Source organism: Microtus pennsylvanicus, chromosome 3 (genome assembly GCF_037038515.1).
Source record: "Microtus pennsylvanicus isolate mMicPen1 chromosome 3, mMicPen1.hap1, whole genome shotgun sequence".
NCBI lineage: Eukaryota > Metazoa > Chordata > Mammalia > Rodentia > Cricetidae > Microtus > Microtus pennsylvanicus.
Window position 1 is genome coordinate 109,985,175 of NC_134581.1, and position 15,268 is coordinate 110,000,442.

The window sequence follows — 15,268 nt, forward strand, 5'->3', positions numbered from 1 at the left end:
TGGGTTACTGCAGCCAGATGGTGGATTACTGCAGCCAGATGGTGGATTACTGCAGCCAGATGGTGGATTACTGCAGCCAGATGGTGGATTACTGCAGCCAGATGGTGGGTTACTGCAGCCAGATGGTGGATTACTGCAGCCAGATGGTGGATTACTGCAGCCAGATGGTGGATTACTGCAGCCAGATGGTGGATTACTGCAGCCAGATGGTGGATTACTGCAGCCAGATGGTGGGTTACTGCAGCCAGATGGTGGATTACTGCAGCCAGATGGTGGGTTAATGTAGCCAGATGGTGGGTTAATGCAGCCAGATGGTGGATTACTACAGCCAGATGGTGGATTACTGCAGCCAGATGGTGGATTACTGCAGCCAGATGGTGGGTTACTGCAGCCAGATGGTGGATTACTGCAGCCAGATGGTGGATTACTGCAGCCAGATGGTGGATTACTGCAGCCAGATGGTGGATTACTGCAGCCAGATGGTGGATTACTGCAGCCAGATGGTGGATTAATGCAGCCAGATGGTGGATTACTGCAGCCAGATGGTGGGTTACTGCAGCCAGATGGTGGATTACTGCAGCCAGATGGTGGATTACTGCAGCCAGATGGTGGATTAATGCAGCCAGATGGTGGATTACTGCAGCCAGATGGTGGGTTACTGCAGCCAGATGGTGGATTACTGCAGCCAGATGGTGGATTACTGCAGCCAGATGGTGGGTTACTGCAGCCAGATGGTGGATTACTGCAGCCAGATGGTGGATTAATGCAGCCAGATGGTGGATTACTGCAGCCAGATGGTGGATTACTGCAGCCAGATGGTGGGTTACTGCAGCCAGATGGTGGGTTGCTGCAGCCAGATGGTGGGTTGCTGCAGCCAAATCATGTCTTTCAAACAAGACAGGGCTGTTGCACATGCAAGTTCAAAGTGACTGTGCAGCTTGTACAAGACCTGCACAAAACAAGCCAAATGAAACCTCTGGTTTGTGGTGACTGGAGTGGTGGCAGGAGAATGTCATGAAGTCCCACAGTAGCTGAAGAGCTATTGGCAACTGACGGCTCCTGGGAGAGGGACAGTCCATTTCCTTCAGGGATGGAGGCACTGAGAGGATGCTCATGCTCCAGGAGACAGCTTACACCCCTGCTCCAGCCTACACCCCTGCTCCAGCCTACACCCCTGCTCCAGCCTACACCCCTGCTCCAGCCTACACCCCTGCTCCAGTAGACAGCCTACACCTGTGCTCCAGTAGACAGCCTACACCTGTGCTCCAGTAGACAGCCTACACCTGTGCTCCAGTAGACAACCTACACCTGTGCTCCAGTAGACAGCCTACACCCCTGCTCCAGTAGACAGCCTACACCCCTGCTCCAGTAGACAGCCTATACCCCTGCTCCAGTAGACAGCCTACACCCCTGCTCCAGTAGACAGCCTACACCCGTGCTCCAGTAGACAGCCTACACCTGTGCTCCAGTAGACAACCTACACCTGTGCTCCAGTAGACAGCCTACACCTGTGCTCCAGTAGACAGCCTACACCTGTGCTCCAGTAGACAGCCTACACCTGTGCTCCAGTAGACAGCCTACACCTGTGCTCCAGTAGACAGCCTACACCTGTGCTCCAGTAGACAGCCTACACCTGTGCTCCAGTAGACAGCCTACACCTGTGCTCCAGTAGACAGCCTACACCTGTGCTCCAGTAGACAGCCTACACCTGTGCTCCAGTAGACAGCCTACACCTGTGCTCCAGTAGACAGCCTACACCTGTGCTCCAGTAGACAGCCTACACCTGTGCTCCAGTAGACAGCCTACACCCCTGCTCCAGTAGACAGCCTACACCCCTGCTCCAGTAGACAGACTACACCTGTGCTCCAGTTAGACAGCCTACACCCCTGCTCCAGTAGACAGCCTACACCCATACACACACTAGCAGCTCTAAATGAATTTAGTGGGTTTTTAAAAAGAACACAAGAAGTTGGGAGGGCAGAGTAGTAGTGTATATAGGGAATGAATGGGGATGGATTTGTTCAAAATACATTGTATGCATGTGTTAAATTTCCAATCAAACAATTATTTAAACTTGTATACTTTAGTCAGATTTTCACTTTGGAGTTAGACATTTGCCAGCCAGCCAGAATGTCAGCTCCAGATGGGTAGCAGATCTCACAGACATACCTTGCTGCATGGAGCGCACCAGTATATGAGAGCCAGGAAGGGCAGTCCAATGGCAACCGCGAGGACCACGAGAAACTTGACTGCCATGGTCTGCTGCCGTAACCCAGAGAGGTTCTCATACCAGATGGAGAGGAGTTGTTGCTGGCAGTTGGGATGAGCTACAAACTGGTGATGAGGCAGCACAAACAAAGTTTGGTTAGAGACAGACAAAACATGGGCTCCTCTCTGGAGTCCAATACTGCGTTCTATGCTTTCTCAGGAAAAACATGGTTAGAAATAAAGACATCCATCCAACAGGTAGCAATGAGAACAGCACTCAGTTCTTCTATAGTATACAGATTCAAATATTTCTGTGGTCAAATCTCCCCTTTGACTGTCAGGCTGTCTTCCAAGCACAAAAAATGTTTGAGGTTTTAACATTAGAAAAAGATTCTCAAGTATTTTTGCACAAGTGCTTTTATGAATTTTATATACTTCTTTTAAGCAAGAAAGAACAAAATCAAGGCCATCCTAGCTTTTGTGGAAATGTTGTTTGTTTATAAAGATTTGTTTTTAAGTGTGTGTTTGTGCACACATGTGCTTGTGTACGCTTGTGCATGCATGTGTATCTATGGATGCATTTATCCATACATGTGTGTGGATGTATGCATGTGCGTACATGCATCCGTGAGTCCACATGCCTTCAGAAGCCAGAAGAGGGAGGGCATCAGAGCCCCTAGAAGCTGGAGTTGCAGGCAATTCGTGAGCCATCTGATATGGTGCTAAGAACTGCACTTGATTATTCTGTAAAAATAGTGTGTGCTCTTAACTGCTGAGCCATCTCTTCAGCCAGATCACTGTTCAAAGCAAACACATCTTCCCTTCACTGATCTAGAATGGCGTGCTCCTACAGAGGTAGCATTCTGCACCTGTATCAAGTCTACCCATTCAGCTTCACTGGGAGTCCCTGCTATCTCCTTCAACCCTTCAATTATAACATTTTCTAGAATTCGTTATCCTCACACATTCAATTTGAATAATGTGTTTTTCATTGTTTTCATTGTTTATATAAGAGAGTTAACCCTAGTTAATATACAAACAAGCAATTTTCTAAAATAAATTTCCATAAGGAAAAGATCAGGTTATGTAAGAAAACAAAAAACTTCAGGTGAGTCTTAAGGAAAGTTCATCCTAAGGCAATGCAAGCAAAGCCTACAGTTCATCTGTTCAGAATGGCAAAGCTTGAGTCACTGTGGGGGGAGTGAACCCCCTCTCTGCACACTGTGGGAGGAGTGAACCCCCTCTCTCACACTGTGGGAGGAGTGAAGCCTCTCTGCATGCTGTGGGGAGGAGCTCTCTCTCTCTCTCTCTCTCTCTCTCTCTCTCTCTCTGCACACTGTGGGGAGGAGTGAACCCCCTCTCTGCACACTGTGGGGAGGAGTGAGCTCTCTCTCTCTCTCTGTCTGCACACTGTGGGGAGAAGTGAGCTCTCTGCACACTTTAGGAAAGAATGAGCCCTCTGTCAGCACACTGTTGACCCTGGGAACTGGATGCATCTTTTCTGAAGGAAAAATTACAAAATATTCTAAAATATAATAAAAATATATAAAGTATAATTCTAGCATATAATTCCACACCCAAGAATCCTTTACAGATTTAAAACAAGTAAACTATTTAACTATTATATAAAAATGGTCAAAGTGTATTAGTGACCAAAGTTTGTAGAAATATAATAAGCACCATTGCATAGAAAACTGATTAAATGAGCAGAGCGATACAGCCATAGAGACAATGAAGTGTGTGTTTGTTGACTGGGATGAGAAGAGGCCCCATAGGTGGGTGACCTATGCTGAATAAATACCATAAACATACATTGCTTTTATTTTTAAAAACTATTTCTTAAAACTTTTTACTGGCTGGAGAGATGACTCTGTGCTTAAGAGAGCTTGTGGTTCTTTCAGAAGAACAGAGTTCAGTCCCAGCACCCACATCAGATTAAAGCACCTGAAACTCCAGCTCCAGGGAATCCAGGCACTCTTCTGGTTTCATTGAGTATGCGCGTGTGCACATCCACCCCCCGCACACACACACACACACTAAGTAAATAAATAAACACATGCATACATAAATAAACAAAACTTAGAAAATCTCCATGACCTAGAAAAGTGGTCAGAGGAGAGAGGAGTAGGGATCACTGTCTAAAAAAGAATCTAAAAAAGTATTCTCCAAAGACCCTGGAAAGATTCAAACCAAAGGAAGAATTGAAGGCGCTGTTCCAAATTGGGAAGTAGCAATCGATAAGAAAACAGAAGCATCTGAAATACTGTAACTACATTTGTTTCCTTCATACAGAAAATGCCTTAGAGTTTCCATGTACGAAGTCATTTTTGTTATTACCGATGGAGGCCAAATGCCAATGACTGTGATGGTCTGAGTCAAAATGCCTAAGCTTTAATGACTGCCTTGCCCTGGGGGTTCCGTGTCTCACTAGCCGCTTCCAGTTCCTTGAGCTGCTGCCTACTGCAGCCGACAGTGAGAACACACCACCTGTGTTCAGCCCTACGAAGCCTTCTTGCTTGTTTGCATCCCCACCCAAAAGAACTGAAGCAATGAAGGGGCTTCACGCCCAACCTTACTTTTTTTACTTCATATTTAATGGCAAGTTTTAATCGGCTGAGATTTGGACGGCCGAGGTCCCCAGGCTGGCGAGTCTCTGCGTCCCCGTTCAGGATGGCCTCCACTTCTTCCGTGTTTCTGCAGAGATCCAGGAGACCAACCACGAAATCTTTGCACTGCATGGACAGCTTCCTATAGTCATTCTAGGGAAGACAGACACAGTTAAAATAACAAAGAATTGACTCGTTTTGCCACACTTGGCAGAATTTTTCAGATAATTAAGGGATTGTACATTTCAAGAGAAAAAAAAATCAACGTTTAGATTAGCTAAACCTGATTTGTTTCGGCTTTGTTTTGCTTTAAAAGAGGGTCTCACACTGTAACCTAGGCGGTATGAAAGTCACTGATGTCAAATTTACAGAGGTGCTCCTGCATTAGTTTCCCACTGCAGTTAGGATGAGACTCCACGCCCAGTCCAGTCTCACTGCATCTTATTTTAGATCCATTTCGATCCTGCTCTGCAGTCTGCCCCGGGAGATACTTTATCACCTTGAAGATTTTTCTCAAGACTCTAAGAAAATCATATTTACTCAAAGAATTACTGAAGTTGTTTTGAACAATTTCGTTGTGCCAAATTCACCAACCAACCTGGGAGAAATAAAACCTAAGCAGCCTTCTCCACGGCATAACTACCATGCTTTGTATAGATCCTGTCCTGTGTGGTATAATTTCACCATTAAGTTATAAAATACATACTTGACAGAACATTAGGAAACTATGTGCTGTGTTGACACTCCGGGGACTCGGAGCATCTGGGAAGACCCCATGAAAAGCAAGCACTGAGCTATTACCTGTACCTTACTTTTTCTTTTCCTTTCTTTTAAGACTGATTCTCAAGTACCTCAAGATGGCCTTGAACCTCCGACCCTTTTGTCTCCACCTCTCAGGTGCTGGGAATATAGATGTGTTCCACAAGATCTGGCTCTTCAATTGTCTTTTCAATGAATTGTTATTTCTTACATTATGAATCCAGCATGGGGTCAAAATATAAGATCTATGTATAGATTCTGAAAACTGGGAGTCTTCTCTTTAGATAAGAACAAGTTTAACCAGGTGTGTGTATGTGTGTGAGTGTGTGTGTGTGTGTGTGTGTGTGTGTGTGTGTGTGTGTCAGAGTTGGGAGGGACCTGTCATCCCAGCACTTGGGAGGCAGTAGCAAAGGGGTGGTGAGTTCCAGGCAGTGTAGGCTATGCAGTGAGGCAGTGTAAAAACAAGCCATGTTGAATGGAGGAGCTTTTACTGCGCTATTGTATCATCCAATGCCAGAAGGAGCTAGAATGCTGGTCAAGTGTGAATGACCATAAATTGCCACTGTCCTTCTATATGGCATCTCTTCATGTCTTCTCTGGCCTCTTCCTAAGCTTCATCCCTCCATATTTTCTTACCCTGAAATAAGGTTATAAACATATCACTAAATGTTAACCCAGAAAGCCTGTTGTGATTTGAATGAAAATGGTCCCCATAAGCTCATAGGGAGTGGCACTGTTAGGAGGTGTGACCTTGTTGGAGTAGGTGTGGCCCTGTTGGAGGAAGTCTGCCACAGGGAGTGGGCTTTGCATTTTCAGATGCTCAAGCCAGGCCCAGTGTCACTCTCTCTTCCTGCTGCCTGTGGATCCAGATGTAACACTCCTGGCTCTTTCTCCAGTGGGAAATCTGCCTGACACCACCATGCTTCCCACAACAACAACAATGGACCAGACCTCTGAGCTGTAATTCAGCTCCAATTAAATGTTTCCTTATAAGGATTGTCATGGTCATGGTGTCTTTTCCCAGCAATAGAATCCCTAATTAAGACACCTGTTATCAAAACCTGCTGTGTAGCAGGTAGATATAATCTCATTTGATTGTCATACAATTTGCTGAAAGTAAATACTGTGTACCAAACCATTCACTAAATAACTGTTGGCACCCTACCTTGATGTAAATATGTTTGGCCTCAAGCTCATTCGTTGCCTTTGAGGACATTGCATCCATCATCTTTCCTTTCTTACTTTGAACTTGGAAATGACAGGTAAGCAGGGCAGATGCCATTCCCATATACATCATGGAAAAACAACAACCTGTTTCCCAGTTACAGTCATCTTACCAGCAATGCAAACTTAATCAGTTCCTCCACCTTGAAACTCTCACGTGCTGTCAGTCACAAGGGGGAAAACACTGGGGAAACCTTGTGGTTCTGGGTGCCAGTAGACAAGTTTGTATTTTAACAACACTGCTCTGGAGAACAGCTTCATAAGTGATGGATGCCAAACAGCTCCATGTGTGCCAAGTGACCTCTCAGTGACCGTGAAACTGGCTGTCCTTGACCAGCTTCAGCTAGGCAGACTCCATTAAAACAGAGTGAGAGGGAAAACATCCCACACCGCAGGACCATGCTGGATGCCATCCCACACCCCAGCACCATGCTGGATGCCATCCCACACCGCAGGACCATGCTGGATGCCATCCCACACCGCAGGACCATGCTGGATGCCACCCCACACCGCAGCACCATGCTGGATGCCACCCCACACCCCAGCACCATGCTGGATGCCACCCCACACCCCAGCACCATGCTGGATGCCACCCCACACCCCAGCACCATGCTGGATGCCACCCCACACCGCAGGACCATGATGGATGCCATCCCACACCGCAGCACCATGCTGGATGCCACCCCACACCGCAGGACCATGATGGATGCCATCCCACACCCCAACACCATGCTGGATGCCATCCCACACCGCAGGACCATGATGGATGCCATGGTCTCACTCAGCTAGGAAACTTAAAGGGGAAATGCACCTAAAGATCAGGATTAGGGCAGAGTATTATTCTCCAGATAATGAAAGGTGCCCAGCTATGCTATGGGATCAAGTTTCAGTCTGGGCCTCCCCTGGTCTTCACAATAACAGTCACTAAAAGACACACTGCTCACAGCTCTGTCATAGCTGATGTGAGAAGGACAAAAGAGAAATGGACACTACCCTATGGGAAATGCAAAAGTAAATTACATACGACCTCAAACAAGAATTAAGGAAAGACACTTCCCAAGATGCTACTAACTCTCCTGTTGTGTTCAGCCTTAGTAGTAGCCCCGTTTCACTTAATGTCGCTTTTGAAGACAGTCTTCAAAAATTTATTCTTTTAAATCCCACTGCAGCTGTGGAGTTGAAGGAACAAGGAAGGAGACAGGCACACGCTAGATTTAGTGTAACAGACCTCATGATGCAGATTGTCCTGACAAAGCTCTTTCTCTAACTGTGAACTATCACGGGCCTAAAGTCTGTTGAGAGGAGACTTTCTCTCCTTGTTCACTGCACACTTGAGCAGGAACGCAGAGAGAAACCCCCTGCCTTGCACAAGAATGAGACACAGGCCGAATTTTGCTGCATATTTGTTTACACTTCTCTTTTCAACAGACTCTCGTATTTTCCCATTTTTATTTAATTAAAATATAATAATGTAATTTTCTCACCCTCTCCGTTTTCCTACCTTTCTATTTACCCTTCACATTCCCCAAGTCATGGAGCATTAACCGTTGTTGTTACATACACTAAATGAATAAAGATGTTAATTCAGTCTGGTGGATCAGTTCTGTGCTGCTTGCATGGATGTTTCTAGGACTAGTGAATTTTTACTGCATAATCAACTAAGGGCGCTCATCCCCGAGTCCTCTCTGCACAGCTGTGAATCTGCGAGCTGCTTTGGGCAGAACGGCCAGCTCTTCACATTGATTCTATCAATCCATGAGCGTGACAGGTTTCATTTTCTAGAGTTTTCCTCAATCTCTTTCTTCAGACAAAGTCTTCTCTTCAGCGGTCTTTCGCCTCCTTGATTAGGCTTGTTTCTAGAAATGTCTTCTGAGACTATTGTCAATGTGGTGTGTGCAGGACCTACTTCTCAGCATGTTTTGCATGGCGGTGCATAGAAAGACTACTTGTTTTTTTGTGTGTTGATTTGAGTATCTTTCCAGCAAGTACTGTGTCTTACTTCTTTTCTGAGTCTACACAAGCAAGGCATACCATATGCAACCAGCAAGCTTTGCTGGAGAATGCAAAGAAAGAAAAAGAAGGATTTAAAGTATAGCTGTATCTGAATTCCTGCTGCTGCTTAATAGACACGTGAGGTAAGATACAGTTCCTCATTGTCTGGTCTCCTATAGACAAAGAGGTAGGATACGGATCCTCATTGTCTGGTCTCCTATAGACATGTGAAGTAGGATATAGTTCCTCATTGTCTGGTCCCCTATAGACACGTGAGGCAGGATCCAGTTCCTCGTTGTGTGGTCTCCTATAGACACGTGAGGTAGGAGATGGTACTGCAGTATCTGGTCCCCTATAGACACATGAAGTAGGATCCAGTTCCTCATTGTGTGGTCCCCTATAGACACATGAAGTAGGATCCAGTTCCTCATTGTCTGGTCTCCTATAGACACATGAAGTAGGATCCAGTTCCTCATTGTCTGGTCTTCTATAGACACGTGAGGTAGGAGATGGTACAGCAGTGTCTGGTCTCCTAAAGACACGTGAGGTAGGAGATGGTACAGCAGTGTCTGGTCTCCTAAAGACACGTGAGGTAGGAGATGGTACAGCAGTGTCTGGTCTCCTAAAGACACGTGAGGTAGGAGATGGTACAGCAGTGTCTGGTCCCCTATAGACACGTGAGGTAGGAGATGGTACAGCAGTGTCTGGTCTCCTAAAGACACTTGAGGTAGGAGATGGTACAGCAGTGTCTGGTCTCCTAAAGACACGTAAGGTAGGAGATGGTACAGCAGTGTCTGGTCTCCTAAAGACACTTGAGGTAGGAGGTGGTACTGCAGTGTGCGATCTAGTAATTGCTGTTGTGTCATGAAGTTAGATTGGGATTTCCTTAAAAATAATTCATAAATATCAAAAAGAGTACATTTTCTCCTTCCTCTTTTGTCAGGACATCAGCTCTATGCTCCTGGTGCTGTGACTCTGCTTTGCAGGCTAGATCTCAAGTAAGTGACACCCCTTGTTCCCCTATAAGGTCTAATAATAGCCACATGACCTTAATACTAACAAATACTACTTTTCAACCCAGTCAGTTTCTTGGAGGACACTTATCTTTCAAGCAGGCAAATGGCCCAAAATTTTTAACCATTATACAGCAGAACATAGCCATGATTTAAAAATAGACATGATGATAGTTTCTCTGCCGTTCTCTTTCCTCCTTCTGCAGCAGAGGCATCTGGGGAGCCATGTGTATCTCAGTGCACAGGCATCTGGGGGACCATGTGCATGTCAGTGCACAGACCTTGAGGGAGGATAATGGAGCTGGCAAAGCCACAGAAACCCTTTCTCTCCAGAATTACAGGTTGCAGACAGGGCTTGCTGCCTAAAGGAGATGAAAAGGGAACTGAGGTGCATTAAGGGAGTCATTGCATTACTACAGGCAACCTAAGAGGTAGAGGGGTTCAGAATAGAATTTATAAACATAGCCCACAGAAACATACAGAGACACAAAAAGTAAATTGGGACCCCAGGGACATGTATTTGTTGACAAGGCCCTCCTGTCCTGATTTCTTCCTTTGAACTCTGACTTCTGATTTGAGCTTTGACTTCAGCCAGGAAAATTCACTCTTCTACAGTATTAAAACAAAAATACTGGACTGATGTGGGATTCCCCTCTGTATGCTGTGAATACCATTGGTTAAAAAAGAAACCACTTTGAGCCTATTGCAGTGTATAATAGGACAAGACAGGAATTCCAAGCAGATAGAGGAGGAGAGAGTAGGCAGGGTCAAAGAGACACCCTGTAGCCTCCAGAGGAAAAAGACACCCGCCCACCCACCAGAACCTTCTTTATAAACCACAAGCCTCATGGTAAAATATAAAATAATATAAATGGGTTAATTTAAGATATAAGAATTAGCTAGCAAGATGCCTAAGTGATTGGCCAAGCATTGTTGTAATTAATATAGTTTCTGTTTAATTATTTCGGGTCTGGGTGGCCAGAAACAAACAAGTGGCCTCATCTCACACTGGATTTCTGTTTGTGGCTTTTGTTTGTTTGTTTGTTTGCTTGCTTGCTTGTTTACTCATTTTGTGTCTACTGTCAATCTTAACTCTGACTTTAAGCTTCCAATAGTCAAGATCTCACATTATTCTCTGAGGCTTATTTTCGTAAGATATTTCATTCCTTTAGAAAATAATGTCATATGTGTTAAGTAATAAGGGATCTTTAATGATTAGCCTATTTCTAAACCCTGAGTAGTGTGTGTCTCCCCACTTTCCACCACCTGCTAAAGAGGAAGCTCTGTGGTAGAGATGCATGTGGACTAGCATTAAAATGTATCAGTTCACATGTGTGCTCAAATATACAAGTGAGAATCAGAATCTTTTTAATGTACTTCCCCTCTTCATTCTCCACCATTGCCAAGGAATACACCTTTCTTGAGAGGGAGGCCAGCTACAGTGAGGTACATAAAGTATTAACAAGGACCACTGAACACAATCAGACTGGATACTCCACAGAGGAAGGTCTGCAGCGTGTGTGTGCTCTTTGGCTGGGAATCAGGGCTTCCATCCTCTCCAGATGTGGCAGTGACCACACAGACAATGGCTGGATCTGATACCACGTCTTTCCCCAGCCACTCTGGTAATAGTCTGCTTCAAGTTTGACGTGCCTGCTTCACTCACGTGTACGAGACTATTCTGCTTCTTTTCTCTCATTCGGTCTTTCAACATCCCATTGATTCTTCCACGCATGGAAGTGTCACCTTCCACGACAGTTGGCTGAAGCCTAGTAAGAATTTCATCTTTTTCCTTAACTTCTATAGCACAATGGTCAAAGCTCAACCTTGCAGTCATACTTTATTTTATGTCGTGTTTATTCATATATCTACTGTCTCTCAACCTGTGACTTGTTTATCTTTCTGACCCAGTGCACACACAGACACAATATGTTTTAAGAGAAAGAAGCAGAAAATTAGAGGAAAGCTGTATTCTGATCCCAGCTCTGCCATTTGCTAGCTTTTGAATTCAAGTCCTACTAAACCTTCCTATTCCCCCAGTTCTCAGATAAAACAGAAAAAATATCTACTCAGGGCTGTACTAAATACAAAATGCCTCATAGAAAGCAGATCATTAGAGCAACAATTATAATATACTTGTTGAATGAAACATAAATTAGGTATTAGAAAAAGCTCAATCAATAAGTCCCTGCTTCACAAGAATTAGGACCTTAAGAATTCCATACATGTTGTTAAAAAAAACTGTACACATTGACACATGTCTGTAACCCCAGCAGCACCTCAGACAGGTGGATTTCTGGAGCGCAGACAGGTGGAATCACTAAGTTCCAGGTTCAGGGAGAGATTTTGTCTTACAAAATAAGGTAGAGATGATGAAGGAAGACACCCAATGTCAACTTTTGGCCTCCACACACATATACACATGTGGACATGCACACGTTTGCACAAGCTCACATGAACACATACTCACACATGCACGCACACACACGCACACATGCATGCACACACACATACACATGCATGTGCACACACACACACGGACATACACATACCCATGCATGCCACACACACACGCACATACACATACCCATGCACGCACACACATACACATGCACACACACGCACATGCACACACACACATCTCCATAAAATCCCCAAATGTACAGTGGTTAGCACATCACAGAAACATGGAAACACACCTTGACTTTGACCTAGCCAACATCATACTTTCTCTCACTCTGAGTCTTCCAAATTTTAGTCCATTCTTTCAGACATAGCTGAAATGACAGCATCTGCAGAACTTTGCCAAACTCTGGCAGGAATTGGATACATCTTGCACTAATACTGTGCAGCTCGCTGCTTATAGATCTAACTTAGCAGTTACCCTTGGTGATGGTACTGCTATCGATGACCTACCTTGAATTCTTTCTCAATGTTGGCAAGCACGGCCAGCTCATTGCTGAGTTCTAAAGCTGTCATGACTGGGTCCTCACTGGACAACGACAGGTACGCTGGGCTTGCCAGGCCTTTGTAGGCATTAATCCTGGATCTGGAATGACTGAATGAGTCATGCTTCTGTTTCTGGCTGCATTCTGTACACTTACAGAAGTAATCATGAGGCCGTTCAATCCGGGCACCCTTTCTCAGAAGTGTGTGCACAATTTCATATTCCTGGCAGTGGGCAGCCAGAATGATTGGTGTCACATCATGGGAGAACCGAGTCCCATCTTCATCATAGGCATAAAAGTCATCTTGCTGGAGTTCAGACTGGCTAGGGCTTGTGGCTAACCTCTTGCCTTCAGCAAAAGCTGGATGGTTGAGGATTGCCTCCACAATGCGCACATAACCTTTACTGATAGCTAAGAGTAAAGCGTCCCCAACTCGAGACAAGTTTTCCTTCTTGAGCAACAGCTCTGTAATTTCCAGGTGCTCATTGGCCACTGCCAACTGCAGGGCATTCTGGCCCATGTAGTCCACACAGTTGACGTTGAGGGATAGGCACTCCTCCAGCATCTTCCGCACCACTGGGATGTTGCCATATTCGGCTGCATCTAGAAAGCGTTCCTCCTCAATAGACAGGCTTGTCGAGTGATCATTAAACATGTATGCTGGTCCTCTATTAGCCAACCTTCTTCCCTTCTCACGAAGAACTGTCTGCCGCCGGTGAGTCAGTCTGTTTTCATTACCCCGGCTGGAATAAGGCAGAAAAACCATCAAGAAATCATATTAAGAGCATTTTCTTGTGCCAAATGACCTGTCATCCACCTAATGCAATCCTCAAGTATATTAGATGTTGCCTCAGCATCTCTAGACCTACTAGCTGATAAGATGAACATGAATTTGTTTGTTAATGAATTCTAAGAACCTCTTATTTAAGGAAGATAAGTACTTCATAGAGCTTCACTATCCAATCCAAGATAGGGACCGTGGCGAGTGCAACCATTTTTCTTGTGTCATTCATTTAGAGATATTAATGAGAATCTCTGAACTGCATATAGTAAACCGTTGGAAAAGGCTATTGGTCACTGTGATGGTTAATTTCAAATGTCAGCTTATCACAACCTACAGTCACCTAAAAAGAGAGTCTTAATGAGGGATTGTTTAGATTCTCTTGGCCTGTGTCATGACTGGGGATTTTCTTGTATATAAGGAGGTAGATCTGTGTGGTTGATTGCGGGGGGGGATTATCATATCAAAACAGATCTTGTTTCTATGAAAAAATATTCACAGGCAGTAGACATTAGCCCAAACAGGATTTTTTCTGGTGCGGGTGTGGGGAATGGGGAACACTTACTCACTGTTAGTGGGAGTACAAACAGGTGCAGTCACTATGAAAAGAGTGTGGTTGTTCCTCAAGAATCTAGAAATAGATCCGCCATGTGATCCAGCTGCACCACTCCTTGACCCATTCCACAAAGAATTCTGTATTCTACTACAGAGATACTTGCTCACCCATGTGACTGCTGCTAAACTCAGTAGTCAGAGTGGAAACAGCCTAGATGTCCACCAAATGATGAATGGCTCAAGGATTGTTATGGAAGTGGAGTCAGAATGATTGGAGAACCAAAGGAACAAGGCATGAGATGTGAGATTGCGTCTCCTAGACATGTCTCCCCATGAGGTCTCATCAACATGGCTGCCCAAACAAGACCTGACAAGGACAACACACAGGCATGCTAACATGGGAGTGGGAAGCTCCTGTATGAAGCCTCAACTCTGGACAAAGACCGGGAGAATGCTGAGAGCAGGAAAAATGCTCTTCCCAGTGGGAAGGATTTCTTCTGTAGTGGTTCTCCAATAATGTAATGCGTTGGCTTGAAGAAAAATGTCCCATAGGCTCATATATTTGCATGATCAGTCCCCAGTTGATAAATTGTTTGGGAAGGATTAGGAGGTATGGCTATGTTGGAGTAGGTGTGTCCTTACTAAATGAAGTATGTCACTGGGAGTGAGTTTTGAGGTTTTGAAAGTTCATGCCACTCCCAGTGTCCTTCCCCCCCACCTCTCTCTCTCTCTCTCTCTCTCTCTCTCTCTCTCTCTCTCTCTCTCTCTCTCTCTCTCCCTCCCTCCCTCCCCCCTCCCTCCCTCCCTCCCTCCCTCCCTCCCTCCCTCCCTCCCTCTCTCTCTCTCTCTCTCTCTCTCTCTCTCTCTCTCTCTCTCTCTCCCTCTCTCTCTCGGACAAGGATGTAACTCAGCTACTTCTCCAGCACCTTGCCTTCTTGCTTACCCACCTGCCTGATGCCATGTTCCCTGCCACCATACTTCCACCATGATGATGATGAACTAAACCTCTGAAGCTGTAAGCAAACTCCCAGTTGAATGCTTTCTTTTATAAGAGTTGCCTTCATCATGGTGTCTCTTTACAACAATAGAACGGTAACTAAAAGGAATGTCAAGTAGTCATCCCTGAGATCATATTCATGCACATAGCATTATATAGACTAAACCAGTTATATTTATGTATTT

The 15,268-nt window shown here is 45.0% G+C and overlaps 1 protein-coding gene across 3 annotated transcripts in view; it reads right to left on the bottom strand.

Moving 5' to 3' along the window:
• Trpc6 (transient receptor potential cation channel subfamily C member 6) overlaps positions 1-15,268 on the bottom strand; it is a 121,674-nt gene that overhangs the window by 34,279 nt on the left and 72,127 nt on the right. For all 3 annotated transcript variants that reach the window (XM_075966837.1, XM_075966838.1, XM_075966839.1), the window contains 3 exons: positions 12,719-13,493; positions 4,785-4,967; positions 2,170-2,334 (listed from right to left, as the gene is read on the bottom strand). In XM_075966837.1, the coding sequence (XP_075822952.1) occupies positions 2,170-2,334; positions 4,785-4,967; positions 12,719-13,493 (1,123 nt within the window). The remainder of the gene's footprint in view (positions 1-2,169; positions 2,335-4,784; positions 4,968-12,718; positions 13,494-15,268) is intronic.